General features: G+C 39.6%; 1 protein-coding gene across 1 annotated transcript in view; it reads left to right on the top strand.

Moving 5' to 3' along the window:
• EAF1 (ELL associated factor 1) overlaps window positions 1-14,891 on the top strand; it is a 20,496-nt gene extending 5,605 nt beyond the window's left edge. Inside the window, exons 3-6 of the mRNA XM_040590065.1 lie at window positions 1,452-1,588; window positions 4,160-4,326; window positions 10,947-11,177; window positions 13,254-14,891. Coding sequence (XP_040445999.1) covers window positions 1,452-1,588; window positions 4,160-4,326; window positions 10,947-11,177; window positions 13,254-13,300 — 582 coding nt within the window. The 3' untranslated portion in view covers window positions 13,301-14,891. The remainder of the gene's footprint in view (window positions 1-1,451; window positions 1,589-4,159; window positions 4,327-10,946; window positions 11,178-13,253) is intronic.
• The last annotated feature ends 610 nt before the right edge of the window (window positions 14,892-15,501 follow it).

Here is a 15,501-nt window from a genome sequence, read left to right on the forward strand (position 1 = left end):
AATTTTCATTTAATTTGTGCATTATATGTTTCCTGACTTAGTTGTCAGCAGCAAGCAGGATTTGACTTTCAGCTTGCTTTTTATTCTCTTAAATATTGCTTTCCTTTTTTAAATATAGGAGTGATAAAAATGCAACATGCCTTTGAAGACTAGACTTTCTTGAGACACCTTTTCTGAATTGTATCTATATCTCTTACTGTGTTTTTGTTGTGAATTCAGATTTTTCACCCTTAACTGTTCCAATGTTTCGAAGCCATTTTAAATTCAAACATATTCTATTTATTAGCAATATGGAGAATAGGAATTACATTCTGAGTGGTTAAAATATGATTGCTAATTTTTGCTACTTGGAATAAAATGTAGAAGTGTGTGTTCTTTCCTTTTCTCCCTGATTTTGGTTGCTTTAGTAGGAAGCATGTAAAGAAACAAGGGTGCACATGAACAAACATTTTTTTTTTTAAATGTCTTTCGGACAGTAGCTATACATTACAGAGAAATCTGAGAAGGTTTCATAGCTGATAACTTATTTTTGTATATCCCCTTTGAGTCCTTTTTTGACATTGCCATATGCGTGTCCATGCTGCTGTGTGCTGGTAGACCATAGATTCTTCTTCCTGTAACCCCAAAGCCAGGTGTATGAGCTAGCCTGTGCACGGATGCAGTACAGCTGAGCATAATCTCAGCAGTATCGGTTAGCTAGCATGCACCACCACATGAGTTTGTCTTTATTGCTTCTCAGTCTAAGCCATTAGACTTTTATGGCTCTATTCAGCATTGTGGGGACTTGGGGACTTTCTTGAAGGCATCAAAATACTGCATTTGCTTTTGAAAAGATGTTTTGGTATAATTGCATGGCATCTACATGCTAATCTGACTTAGAAGGTGGCAGCTGTTCTTACGTAGTTTGTGACATTTGATTGTAGTCCACTATGAAAATACTGTATTTTTTTAGATATAATGTGTGTATATATATGTGTGTGTATATATACATACAAAAATTACAAAGCAGTTTATTTTTCAATTGGCCACATACTTCTTTAGGCAACAGTTCTGCTACATGAATAATTAGAACTTTATTTCATATCCAAACCCAGGCTTTCCAGAGCAGAAATGACAAGATTTCTAACGCTTGTCAGGGCCAGCTGTGCAAATTCAGTTATGTTACCATTCTGGGGATGAGACCTGTAAATAATGGCAACCATAGACAAGATGTTTTGTCACTGTAGAGACACATAAAATTATGAAAGGCATAATACTGCTATGAGGAAACATCTGATCTACTGCGTATAACTGTATTTTTCCCTTTTCATGAATGAATATTTTCTGTAGGAACTAAAATTTAAGTGTTTAGCCTCTTGGTCAGAGCAATGCATATATTCACTTTTCTTAGTGTTTATAAACTGGGTAGAGGAATATAACCAAACAAATGTGTGTTCTTTCTTTGATACCAGGGTTCAACTCCACCAATGACTGTGTTTAAAGGAAATAAAAGGCCATATCAAAAGGACTGTGTGCTTATTATCAATCATGACACTGGGGAATATATGCTGGAAAAACTTAGTAGCAGCATTCAAGTCAAGAAAACAAGGTAAAGCTGGGGACAGGACTGTTGATAGGATTAATGCTTGCTGAAATTTCTTCTTCAGACTATCTTTTGACCCAGAATTCAGTTTTCTTTTTATTTTTTAGTGATGTTTAATTACTAAGTCTCACGGGCTTTACATGGCCAATTATCTTGCCTAAAAATGCAAATAGAAGTGTGAATCCATGAGTAAAGAAATTTTAAATTCTCTACTGCTGAAAGGACATAATTATAGTTTGCAGTGAAACACCTCTGATGATTTGAAGCTTTGGAAGCTGGCTGAAGAGTGTTTCAGGAATCTCTAGTTAACTGAAAAAGACCATGGAAATATTAGGCTGTCAAAAGGGTTATTGGACTTTCTGTGTTTGTTCCCTACAGCTTCCTGTGGGAGTCATGATGCTTTAATAATATACTTTTAGGGAACACGAAACACTCATCCCACTATTAGATCAGTGATACACATAAAGCAAAACACAAGTCCAGAGCTTGCAGCTCAGGGGGGAACTGTAGAAATACTGGTTGTGAGATTTTGCCTAGAAGAATTGCTGAGGCCAGAAATCCTCTCTGACCCAATAGTTTTACTTTACTGCACAAATGCTACAGAGTGTGCATTTCGAACATTTTTTGTACTCTGCAAGTACCTGAAGTCTCTGGATCATGTTCTTTCAGCATCACTGGACCACAAGTTATTGAGATCTAAAGAGAAAGCAGTTAATCAAATGTCTTGTGAGGAAGCTCTTAAATAATTTTACGAGTTTTATAGTAAAAAAAAATAATCATACTTTATTGCAATGTAGAACTTCTAGCTGCTAAAACTACGAGAAATATGGGTTGCAGCTCATCAGCAGTTGGCTGGAAGTTTGCTGGAATACCTTGAGTTCAAAGTAAATGGACTATAACAGTCCTCTGAAGAAGTGATGTGAAGGCTCATCCATGTGGCATTCATCTTGTCCAGTGGATATGAGCACGTCGTAGAAGAGATGTGAATTCCCAATTTAAGTTCTGCTGGACTTTGTCTAGGTGAAGTTTAAGTCAGAAAGGAGCAAAGAAGTGCAGGAGGGCTTGGGTTCAGCAATGTGTTCCACATCCACTGAGTTTTGGCTCTGGTGGGGTGAAAAGTATTTCAACTTTTCTCAAGCAGAGGCAGGGTAGTAAAAAATCGGGGATCCCTGTTTTAAGGCATACTGCTTTGGTAAGTCATTCAGTTTTCTAGATCAGAAGTGCCTTTTTTTTTTTTTTCATGGTTACTTTGATCTGTATGTAACGACTTGTTGACACTCTGTGAGAGCCAAGTTCTTAGTGTTAACATCCTGATAACATTCATGGGGGAGTAATTGCACTTATTCTACATAAAACCTTTTGTAGTTCCAAGAGTGTAATTAATACTGGAAACAACCTTCCACTTTTACCTTTCACTTGGTTCAGTGAGTGTATTCCCAAACCCTCACTTCGATTGTAAATGACTGTGTAAACTGCATTAGCGTGGTATCTAATAGCTGCATTTCAGTGATGGGGAGGTAGTTCTGTGCTTAATTTTTGAGGTTGCATCTACAATTGAATGAGGCATGGATACCTGAGTCATTGCTAAATGTACTAGCTCAGATGCCAGGAGGGATTTAGCTGAAGGCACAGGAAGTTCCACATGGGCTACTTTAACTTGTTTCTCAGTGGGATTAGCCCATGGGCACAAAGTGTCACACTGCTGAGCTGGGACCCTCCTAGAACCGAAACTGAGCACTACTGTCCACATAAGCTACTTCTGTGCTACACTGTGTAAAGCCATACCCCCAAAAGGCTTTGGTGTTACACGATAAACGCACCACATACTTTAACCTCATTAAATGTGGTCTACCATAGCGGGACCTGAACAAGTAATTTGCGTGGGGAATTTTTTTCTGCCAAGGAGGTTGACTGTCCTACAATCTTAATCATATCATTGGTTCAGTAAAAGGAAGAAATACCTGATTTGAATTGAATGCTAGGCCTAGCATTATTCTGGAGACTACTTCCCACTAAGGAAGTAGCTTAAACTGGGTTTAAGGGATAATAGCAAATGAACAAAACCCAAGAATTAAATGCTTGCGTGCTGTATTTAGCGGTAAGAGTGATTGCTGTAGTTAGGTTGATCTCTAAGAGAGTTCATTTTGAGATTATTTAATTGCAAGTGATAAAATTGTTTCTTTTGCTGTGATTGTTTTAAGCAGGATTTTGTTATGAGTGGATTTGTTTTATCATGTAGTTACTTTAAATTAGTATGGTTGCTTTTTTTTTTAAAGTACTAATGCTCATTGCTAAATTAAAGCCTTCCTTGTTCCTCAAGTAGAAAATCTGGCACCACTGAACCACATCTGGATTTGAAAATATATTTTGTAAGCTTGTTGCGGTATAGTTGTATATGCTTATTTGTTATTGAGAGCAAGTGTTGCATACAGAAAGCTGTAATTCATTGCTTATCTTTATAAAACAAAGTAGAGATCTGTACAAAGGGAAGTCACAGATGTGGCGTTAGTACAAGGATATTGGAAAAGGTGAACATAGTTGCGCAGTACTGCTGAATGTCTCTGATTGTTTTTTCAGAGCAGAGGGCAGCAGTAAGATCCAAGCCCGAATAGAACAACAGTCTGCCCGAGCATCTCAACCTCCTTCGCAGTTCAGAGCCCCAACCAAGCCAGCAGTTGGACCTAAAACTTCTCCTTTGAAAGATAACCCTTCACCTGAGCCTCAGCTGGATGACATTAAGAGAGGTAAAGAAGGATTTGTAGTTTCCTAGTTTTGGTTGGGTTTGTCTTTCTTCTTTATAATAAAAACTATGACTGTGCAATTTATAAAAACATTAGAATGTTCAGGGATTAAAAAATGGTACTTGACAGCTGGTTTGTCATCTTTGTATCTCATTTTAAGGCATCTTAGTGAACTATTTATTCTCTTCTGCCAGCATAGATATTTATACTGCAGTCTTCTCTGGCACGAGAGAACTTCCTCTTTCTGGATAATTTTCTTTCTTCCAAACTATTTCTCTGTGCTGAAGACAAAACAAGCGTGAACTCAGGAACCTGTAGCTGAGTGCTGGATGAGTTGAATGGGTGTCTTAGGCAACGACAACAACAACAACAAAAGTCAATGGTCTGAGATCTAGTTATGCAATCAAGTAACTTGGACGAAAGTTATTCCTGCACTGAGTAAGGTTGGAGCCTTTTGGCAGTGGGTTGGAAGGGCTGTGTGGCTGTGTTCCCATCACAAGACCTGGAACTTGTGTCATGCCGAGTAGTGCTAGTAGCAGAGGGATAAGAAAGTGAACAACCTAGCAGCTTCCCCATTACCGCAACCACTCCTCTGCAGCTTTGATCACATTGCAGTGTAGTTGCTATACTCGTATTGAAGTACTTTGAAGGGATGACTGGCTCAGCTCAGTCTCCTGCTCAAGCAATACTTTATTTCAGTGTTTCACTGTGGGCAGAGCGAGCTTTCTTTGCCCATTTCCTTCCTGTCGTACTGGTGTGGTATCTGGTTTTGCTGTGGATAACACAGTCAGAATGAGGAAGACTTTAAATTTAAATTTGTATTGGTTCTGTTATGTTTCTTGTCTGGCACCAGATGCAGTTATTTTAAGATTGTTCTCTCTGTCTGGTATATGTTCTTCTGGATCTCTTTTTCTTTCTTTTTTTTTTCTCTGTTCAGTATAGCTACTTTTGCCTGTAGACTTAGCCTATGTTAATTGCCCAGACTATGTTAATTACTTAGCAAGGTATTTTTTCAGTTCATGGTAATCACTAGGTGACAATTTTACTACTAAGCTATCTGTGTGTTTGCACAGGTGCTGACTGGTCTCACTCTTTCGCAGCAGTAGTATTTTCAATACCTGGACGCTGGTCAGCAGACAGAATCAACGTCTGAGAGTCTGTTAGCTACAGTTTCCTTAGCTGCATTGCCATTTTTATTTTCTGTGTAATAGGTAAGGAGCAAGATAACAGGTGATATATCAATTTAAAAATTGAATCAGTTATGAACTTTAAATGCTATTTTCTTGTAGTGTGTAATAAGTTACTTTACCGTTGGTGCACTCTTTTATATACATGCAGCAATTTGTAAAGGTCATGTTACAGTAAAATAATTACATTTGTTTGGTGTGACACATCTGTTCTACAAAGACCATTTTCTAGTGGTCTAAAATACAAGTCACATTGTTTAGAGCTGTCCTAGTAATTTTTTTGCCACCTGATAATCTTTCATTGGAAAGTACCTCCAAATTAATAACCTGTAGAGTTTTGCTTCTGAAATCAAGCAAAAAACACCTGATGTACTAAAAATAGGACTTACAGGGAGAGTTGTTTAAGGCCCCAAAAGAGCGCAAATATCTGGGCAGGATGGTTTTTTGTTGCAGTATATGCTCTTTATAACTTCTTTCCAGCATTGATTATCTACAGCATCATCATTACTAAACCATTTATATCATAAGAACCTACTTGGGAAAGGTAGAACTAAAATGGCACCATTCTACAATGAAAATAATTAATAGAACTTAACTGTAAAAGCTGTGAGGTAGTCTTCAGTCCTGTTATCTTCCCTTAATGTGTCTTTTTATGAACAAAGACTTGTAAATTCTGAAGTTGTTGTGTTCTTTCCATTAAAGCAGTAACTTTCCATTTGGGTGAAGTAGCTCCTTTGTACAAAAGAAAGATAAACATAAAAGCTAAAATTCTGTGGTTTTTTCATCAATGGATGCAGCAGAGAACTTACAATCCCCAAAGGAGGTGGTTGAAAGGATCTCTGGCGCTATGACATTCTTTCATTCCCTGTATGCCCTACTTAAGGGTGTGGTAAGACACACAGCCCTTGTGATGTTTAATGATAGGTTTAAGGTAACCTCAGTGCAGGTTTCTGCTTTCCCTGGGTACCCTCAGCTGTGCATTTCCATAGCTTCCATTACAGGTGAGCTGGGAAATGAACTTTCAGGTAGGTCAGTTCTCTGTCCCATTATACAGCTGTCCGAACAGCAGTGCCTGAGGACAGAGTCGGAGCATGTAGGAGTTGAACTAGTCCTTTCCTTCAAGCAGAGAGGCCTGTGGGAGGCTAGGTCTAGGGTCCTGCATCAGAGGAATCTTTTCCCCTGCAAGTTTTTATAGTGTCCTCCTGCCTGAAGGGAGCAAATGAGAGGGGTAAGAGTTTGTTCTTTTGAATACTTGGCTACATCTGATAACACTTCATTAAGCAGTGAACATTTGCACACATACACCACAATACAGCCATTTCTGTGCATGAAATAATGGATGTTTATCAGACATATTTGACCACAACAGAAGTGTTTTTGATAACATTGACACAATTACAGCATGCCATACTTGGGAGGCAAAAAACCCACACACAGAAACATATTTCTGGTTTGGAGACTCTAAATTCAGTGCTTAAAAATCAGAGCAGATCTTGTTTACCTAAAATGCAGCTGTAGTGTGTAAGGATTATGCTATAGCACTGTTTGTCTTTCAAGAGCACCTCAATCCAATTTTTTTCACTTCATTGTAAAATACTGCCTCTTCTGGCTTCCATCTCCACACGCTGTAAGTGCCAGCATCAAGCTGATTTCTCTCCACCTTGCATACCATTATCAACAGTAAGCATTCTGCTGTAGGCATACAACCTTATCCTCCCCAGAGCTGAATAACTTTATTTCCAAAAGTTCTTGGTATTCTTGCAGCCCAAGGTTGGGGCTTTAGTTAAAAATTCTGCATAGCCTATTGGAACTGAGAGAAAACATAAGAACCCTTAGACATGACTGTGGAAAGAAATTAGGGTATTTGGTGCTGAATATGTACAGAAGACAGCCCTGCTGGGAAAGATTGTTCAGTTTGTATAATGATTTCTGACCTTCAATTCTTTTTTTACTCTAGAAACTGCATTGGCTGCCAGTGTAAAACAGTAAGCCATTTTGTTTTCTTGAAAGCAAGCCTACAGTTGAAATGTGCAAATGTTAAGGTTTCTCTAGCAGTGTCAGCCTTTTCAGATGATGTAGACTCAATTAAGGCAAGTGTGCAAAACTATACTATATGGAAAGCTTTTTTAAAAGTAACTGCTGTACATCCTAACTCTTGTCATCTTTTAAACCTTAAAGGTGCATTAACATGAGGCGTTTGATCTTACGGCACGAAAAGATCTAGGAATGTTCTGACTCTTCTGTTGTTCAGCTTAGCATATATGTACACATATACACACGCACAACTATTTTAGTTGGAGACACCGCAAGGAAATGTTTAGCCAAGGCTTCAATACCTATAACTTCACTAAACACAACTGGCAAATAGGAAAATACAAAACCGGACACTTTAAAGCAGATATGTTTTTCCTATAAGGCTTTGGTATCGTCATCGGCTTAGCCACCATCTTTGACAGTGTGACCCATGAGGGTTTTGAACAGATTTCCTTAGTGGTCCTGCTGGAGTTCTGCCTGACAGACTTCATGATGCAGCAGCCACCATAACATCAGTGAAAAAAAATTACTTTTTTCTCATCTGCTCAGAAAAGATGTTTTGAATTCTGGGCTCAAGGAATTAAGAAGCAAAAGAGATCTGAGGGGAAGCTGACAGCCTGCAAGGCAGAAGTTGACTTGAAAATGGGCTCAGACCAAGTTTCCACCAGTTACCACTGTTGCTGATAACACCCTTAACTTCCCAGTTCTTGAAGCTTCTGCTATTGCCGCTGTTTTGCTTTTCCTGCCTGAATTCAGCATAGTGGGTGTTACCACTTCTTCCAAGGCATTCTTCCTTTCCTTCCTCATAACCAAACTTCTTTTGTGGGCTCTTAGTTTTCTGCTTCCCCAGCAGAAAACCCTCACTTTTCAATCTGACACTGATCTCTAATTCTGTTTAAAATTAGCCAGGCTAGTCTTCCTTTCCCATTTGCAAGACTGCATCACTTCCTTCAGTTATCCCCTCACCTACTGTACTGAGTTCAAACTTCTTGTTTAGATTTTTTATTTTCCTAGTTCTCTGGAGTGCATTTCTTGTTGCATCTTTTCCCTTTCACCACCAGTGCCTCTTAGATTGCTTCACCTTCTTCACACTATTTTATTTGCTGCTTCTGGGCCGCTATATTCTTCTTAGCCTCATCCATTTCAGCCATAGACTCTAGCTTTGTAAGCATGAGACTTGGCCTTTATAAGACTTGTTTATTGAATTTTTTTGCAGTATGCACTGTGGTCTATGGGTGGTTGTGTTTGCTGCAATCCGATATATTCTAACAATGTATTATTATCATCACTATAACTTAGAACTAACAACTCCATCACCAGAAGTATGTTGAAATTTTACATCATTAAGCTACGGGGAAAAAACTTTAAAACTGGGCATTTTGAAGGGAAAGAACCCTTATTCCTCTTCACCTTTCCTTTAGCTTTCCCCTATGAATTTCATAGCCTTGAACACAGGAAACAATTACAATTTGAAATCCTCTGTATGGGTAGGCTGAGGACAGTGACTTAGAAGTGCTTATTTGTCTATGTAACAGACTCCAGGTATGAAATGGATTTTTAAAGCCTGCAAGACTGTTGGGAGGGAATAGGGGAGAAAGGCATTACAGTACAAAGTAACAATCTTCTGCTGGCCTAATCATCCATTCTTCCTCCCTCTTCCCCTGGGCTCTTATGCTATGTATTCAAGATGAAAGAGTAAGTTTTATCTGGCATACTAGCAAAGTACAGAGAGCACAGGAGGTCTAGTTAGGGATCTGGATTTAGGAAGTAAGTTGGAAGAACAACTCCGCTATCCTTAAATACCCAGCTGGAGTGAAGTCGTATGGTTGTTCCCTTTCAGTACGCTTTCCTTGCCTGTGATTCAATATAACTGTATTGAATAGTTCTAACATTTGAAATTAAGCTCTGAACATTGAAATTGAAAAATAGTTTTAAAAACAGCAAAAGAAAACAATTTCTCAAACCAATACATGCTGAGCTAAAGGAACTCTCTCCAGCAAATAAGGTGGAGGCTGAACACATACTCTGTAGCATTAAATAGCCCAAGGAAAATGGGTCTTGCTAAAAAAGGGAAGAGTTCCAGTTGCTCAGACTTAATCCTGCAGGGGCTGAAGATAAGAAGTATTAAAAGTATTATTGTGCTGCCATTTTTACATAAAGGGAGGACTCATTTTACGTGATCTAGCTATGTCATGCACAAGGAGGATGTCCCTAGCTGAGGAGCTGGGGTTCATCTCACTCTGACACACATCTGACCTAAGGTGAATTACTGCTTGCATTAGTTCTCTGTTTCTCAGGCAAAGATGATAATATCTCTCCCTTCTTTCATTCTTGTCCCTTTAGCCTATGCCTTCTCCAGGGCAAGCACTGAGTTCTAACCCTGTGGGCACAGAACCACTACTACAACAAAAGCCTACCTTTTGAGGGTTTTGCATCCTGTGCTTAACATATGCATGAATATTGTTCTCACATGGAAATGTACCTAGGTGAACCAGGTCATTCAATACTCGACTTTGTGGGTGAATACAAAAGAATTGTCCTCTAATAATGTTTAGACCACTTATAACAGATTTAACAATATGGTGTGATTTGGGGTGACTTACCTTAACAGTTGTTTAGTAAGCAGTCTTTCAACCAACACTAGCTGTCACTGATGCAGCTGTCATGGTCCTGTCATGGTATTCCAGTGTTTCTTTGCACTGGAAACCCTGAAGTGGGGCATGTCTGACTTGAATAACTTCCCAGTTTGAGTAGTCTCTGTGTTTTCCTGGTTACTTCTAAGTTCTGTAGCAAGTTAAAGGTACTGGTACCACTCCGCAACATGTGAATATTCTCATCTGTTCTATCTGCCCCACTGCAAAGTTATCCGATGTCATCCATCTGCTTCTGAAGCTTGTTTACAATGAGTGGTGTGATTTTGCACTGGAGCAGTTTCATACATTATCTGAAGTCAAGGCAGTTTCTGTTGTGATCATGTACCTGTGTTCCCTGTCCCCACCCCTGCCCCTTCTTGTGCTTTCCAAAAGCCTAAATGTCACTGACATCTAACAATTTAGATTCCTTCACATTAAGATGCTGTTAAAAAATGGGCTGACTGTTGGCCTATAAAATGCAACTGGGAAATGTACTTTACTTTGTATGTAGAGCGTCCTTTCAGGAACATAAAGTATATAAATAATAATGGTAGAAGTGGAAGTTTTATGATACTGACTTATGCTGTTGCTTCTAAGTAAAAAAAGTCTTCAGAATTTTTTGTTTTTCCTTCTTGTCTCTCTCTTTCATGTGAGATATTTTGATGTGATAAATTGTACTTGACAAAACTACTTCATTTTCACATTCTTTTCCAAAATTCCATGGGGCCCTGTTTATGGTCTCAACCAGAGGAATGTCTTTTTATTTCAGAGCTGAGAGCAGAGGTTGAAATTATTGAGCAGATGAGCAGCAGCAGTGGAAGCAGCTCATCGGATTCAGAAAGCTCATCTGGGAGTGAAGATGAAAGCTCCAGCAGTGAGGGGGAAGAGCCAGCACATGTTTCCCCTTCCCAGCCACCACACCAGCAGTATAACAACAGGAATGCTGTTGCTAACGGCACCAGCAGGCCACAAGGAAGCAATCAGCTCATGAACACACTCCGTATGTAAAGGCTTGTGTCTTACCACTGTGGGAAGCTGCTTGAGACCACTCATTTTCTTAGCCTGTTAGGCTAACTCCATGAAGTGCGGTTTGCCAAATAGGAATCCCAGAATGTTGCACTGGCTGAAATATGTGGGCAGGTTTTTTGAACAGAGGGCCGAGACCTGTCTGAAGGCGTGAAGATTGCTTCAGTTTGGTCTAGAGCCTGTGGGCATCAGTGCAGTGGCCCCTGTTGACCGTGCTAAGCCTTGATTCAGGCCTCTAGGTGGAATAAGTGGGTAGAAAAGTATCAGTGTGGCAGGATCTGACGCACTGACGGATGGGAATTATTTTAATGTGAAAACACAGATTAGACCTAAATAGTGGGGTTGTCACATGTGGCAGTTAAGTCTGTAAAGAATTGTAAATGGCACAAGGCTGTCCTGTGGTCATAAATGCACAGTCTCTGCGGTCTTCATTGTTAGCTGTATTATTTTGTCAGAGTATGTACTCTGTGTTATGTTGGTCTCGGCTGCATTTTCACAAATATCACGTTTTGAAGGGAAAATTAAAATGCCATGTATTTAGTTAAAATATTGCTATGGCATTTGCAAGCATTGAATCAGTAGAAACTCACTCCACCTTTTAAAAACTAAAAGACGTTTTTAAAGTACAGTTTTGTCCCATGAGAATTTCTCTGGAGAGATGGTGTAGATCTGTGTTGCTCTTTTGTTACGCTAGATCAGGTATATTCTAACTCCGTGGAGTTAAAATATTGCATTTCCAAGAAACTAGAACTTGGTTATGATAAATTGTTCTTAATTCCTCCCGAGGCGTGATTGTGTACATCTCTTGGCACCCACACAAAGGGAACTGGTGGAGTATAAATACAGATGAATGTAGAGTTTCCAGCTTTGAGAAGACAAGTGTATAGACAATACTAAAAAAGGCCTGCTGGAAAACTGGAAAGGCCTGTCAGTCTTACTGTCAGTAATGAATGTCTAAGCAAAATCCAGAGTTCAACAATGGCATTAGGACACTTTCAGTTTCCCTGCTTCTGGTTGTGAGCTGCCTCTTCCCTGCTTCTCCTGGGCCACAACAAAAATACTGCATAGGTCATGGAATGTCAAGAAGCCTCTAACTTGAAGAAAATTTAGGAACTGGTAGGGTAGCTTCTTTTTTCAAGCAATGATTTTTGCCTTTGGACTTAAAATCCTTTTGCCAAGGATTAATCTGTCCTTAAGCATTCAAGTCACTGGTGACTATATACATGGGAAGGATCACCCCCTAACCCACGTTCTTGTTTCATAACAGGGGAGAGGAGATGAAGAAATCCAAGGCATAGCCACTGCATAGCTGCTCTGCAGCTGTTTGGGGGAAGGGCCATGGGAGAGTGCTGGAAGAGCTAGGTTCAGTTACCAGAGCATGAGCATGATTCTTGCCCCCTTTTATCCCCTATTCCTCACCAAATCACAGTCACTTTGCAAAACAGGGTCTGAGACTGTAGGTTTGATCCATATCCTAGCCGCCTTCTGTTTGATCTCTCTGCATTTTGGAGGGGGGGCCTTCACAATCACAGCATGTGTCAGCTTAGTTCAACTGGATAGCCTTGAATTGCAATGGCTTTAACATTCCTCTTAGTTTGTTGACATGTGAAGGCCTTGCCTTGGCTACCTAAACAGCCTTAAAACAAACAAAAAATATTTTAAAAGGGCCAAGAAAGCCAGGGAATTCCCCAGTGCCTTGTCCCAGAGCCTTATACGGGAGCTTGGCTGGGTGGAGGATGTGGAATGCCTTCCACAGCTGCTAGCGTGGGGAGTGCTGTTCTCCCACCAGGGAGCAGCTTTGATGGCTGTGCAGCCAAGGATGCTTAGTTTGGCCTGGATCTGACTGTGTATTAGACCCATGCAGCTCTTAATGTTCTTGGGCATGGAGAGCAGTTCCATTAAACGACAGATGATGTTTGCATTCATTTCTTGTGTTATTCTTATTTAAATCTTCCAGTGTAAATGTGACTGTTCTTTGGTTTGATTGCCATGAAATGTGAATTAATGCCTACTCACTTGTTGTGTTTGGTTTTTTTTTTGTTTTCCGTAGGAAATGACTTGCAGTTGAGTGAGTCTGGGAGCGACAGTGATGACTAGAGGCTCAGCTTTAGCTGTTTCTGTTACATATACATGAAGAACTAATTTACCTTGAAGTGATCCTATTGCTTATGAAGAGGAGCTGGCACAGAGATCATTCCATGTGTGGAATTTTAACAGAAGAAATGTATAGCCCTACAAAACAGCAGACGTTGAGGGCTGTTACTTTGTGAATTAAGTGTATATTTTGTGTATATTCTTATCCTTTTAAAGCTCTAAATAGATATGTACAGTGGGTAAGTCAATATATGATCCTGTCAGTCATCTGTAAGTTTAATGTGTAACTGTACAATGTCATCTAAAAATGTCTTGTTTGTAGAAGATACGCAGCCCATCAGGGCTTTGCAGGGGGACATATATAGGGTGAGCATGAGCCAACGAGTTTAAAAAAACATGCAGGAGTTAGTGTGTGCACTGAAGTGAGACTGTCATAAATTAGGTTTCAATACTAAGTTGATTTCTTTGATTTGGGACTTTTCTAATGTCTTTTTATTGCTATTTATGGTTGATTTAATGGACTTGCTTTTAAACTGTTGGAAAACAGAAATCATAAAACCATGTTCATCACAAACCTTGCTACACCAGTGCCTTATAAGCAGGTTTTTAAAATAATGCTTCAATTCCTGCCACCTTTCCTATAGGGAGCAATACTGAAGCCTCCTCAGATTTCTTCTGCAAACAAAAGCTGTATTTCATATACAGCCAACTGTACTCTGAGATGTACCAAGATATATGTCAGTCACCTGAACACATCCCAGTAAGAACCAGATCAGTATTTTCTTCTGCAACTGAAGTATCTCCTTTAACTCACACATTCAGACCTAGTCTTCCAAAATATTTAGGAGCCCAATTACCAGTGAAAATGCAACATCCCAAATACAGAGTTTTGGACTTACTGAAATTGTAAGACCAGAGCCCTCTTTGCAGTTTCCTAGAGAATGCTGAAAGAAGAGATGACTAAACAAATAACCGTGAAACAGCAGAAGTCTCTCTCCCACCACTGTTGTCCAGGTAGACTTTAGTCCACATTGTTTGTTGGACAGGATTTCTGTGCTTGGCAGGAGTACACAGAACAGGAAATATTTCCCTAGGGTGAAATGCACCCCTGTTTAAGGGGGTTTAAAGGGTGCTTAGTTGGATTATTATTAACTTCTTTTGCTCGCATGGAAAATGCGTACCACAGGCAACTCTTACACCTGGAACACCAGGCTGACTTTTTAAAACCAAAATTCAGCTGGCATAGGACAAGTAGCACCACAGTTGTGGTGTAATCCAGGGGCATAGGAAGCTGAATTGGATGTCTTTCCATTCTTAAATATCTGCGTTGCACTGCTTTTGTCATTCTGTCTTAGTTTGTGTTTTAACTCGTTTGTTTACTGAGTTCTTTCCTTTTTTTTAAGGTATTGAAGAGCAAGGGGACATTTGAAAGGAGATTTTATGAAATGGTTTATTTTTTTGCATTAGATACATATTTAGGCATATTTTTGCATTATTGTACATACATTTAAAAATACTTGGTTTTTTAAGTGTTTTGTGATGTGGGTGCATATTTTATGAGACAATTATGAAATATACTTGATGTAAAGCCACAGTTGCTCTCTTCCCCCCCTCCCCCCCATCCCCTCTTTCTTTCCCCCCTGTTCCTCCTCCAAAGTAAAAGTGCTCTGTTTTAACAAGCTTGTACTAGTTTGGGATTTTACACTTTGGTGCAGGAGATCTGCATGGTGGTTGCCAGTCTAATTAATACTAATACTGCTCCTGACTTTTCCCCAGCTTAAGATCTCAATAAGCAGGGAGACATTCCTCTGATGCCATTTCCCCATTACTGGAGCTTATTCCCGAGTTCTGGTGACATTATGTGCGCTTAAATGGAAAAGCGGCAGCGCAGCATTTTCATTGCTTATCATTCATCGCATGTGGGCAGCCCATCCACTCATTGCGACTGTGTCCTGAGCAGCTCCCAGCATCTCCTGTCTGAGAAGCTCTCTATGATCTCTACCCTTCCCACAGCTCTCATAGGTACGTGGAATAGGTTTTGTGAAGATGAGCCATGTGGAGACTTCAGTAGGCAACTTGTAAGATCAGAAAGGGTGGCTGCCACTTTTTTTTTTTTGCTTTTTCTAAATACACATTTGAGTGTGTTTAAAGCCATCACCAGCCTGACATTTTGACTAGGGCTTTTAAAATTTTGTGTTTCATGT

The sequence above is a fragment of the Falco naumanni genome, chromosome 4 (assembly GCF_017639655.2).
Source record: "Falco naumanni isolate bFalNau1 chromosome 4, bFalNau1.pat, whole genome shotgun sequence".
In the NCBI taxonomy this organism is placed as follows: Eukaryota; Metazoa; Chordata; class Aves; order Falconiformes; family Falconidae; genus Falco; species Falco naumanni.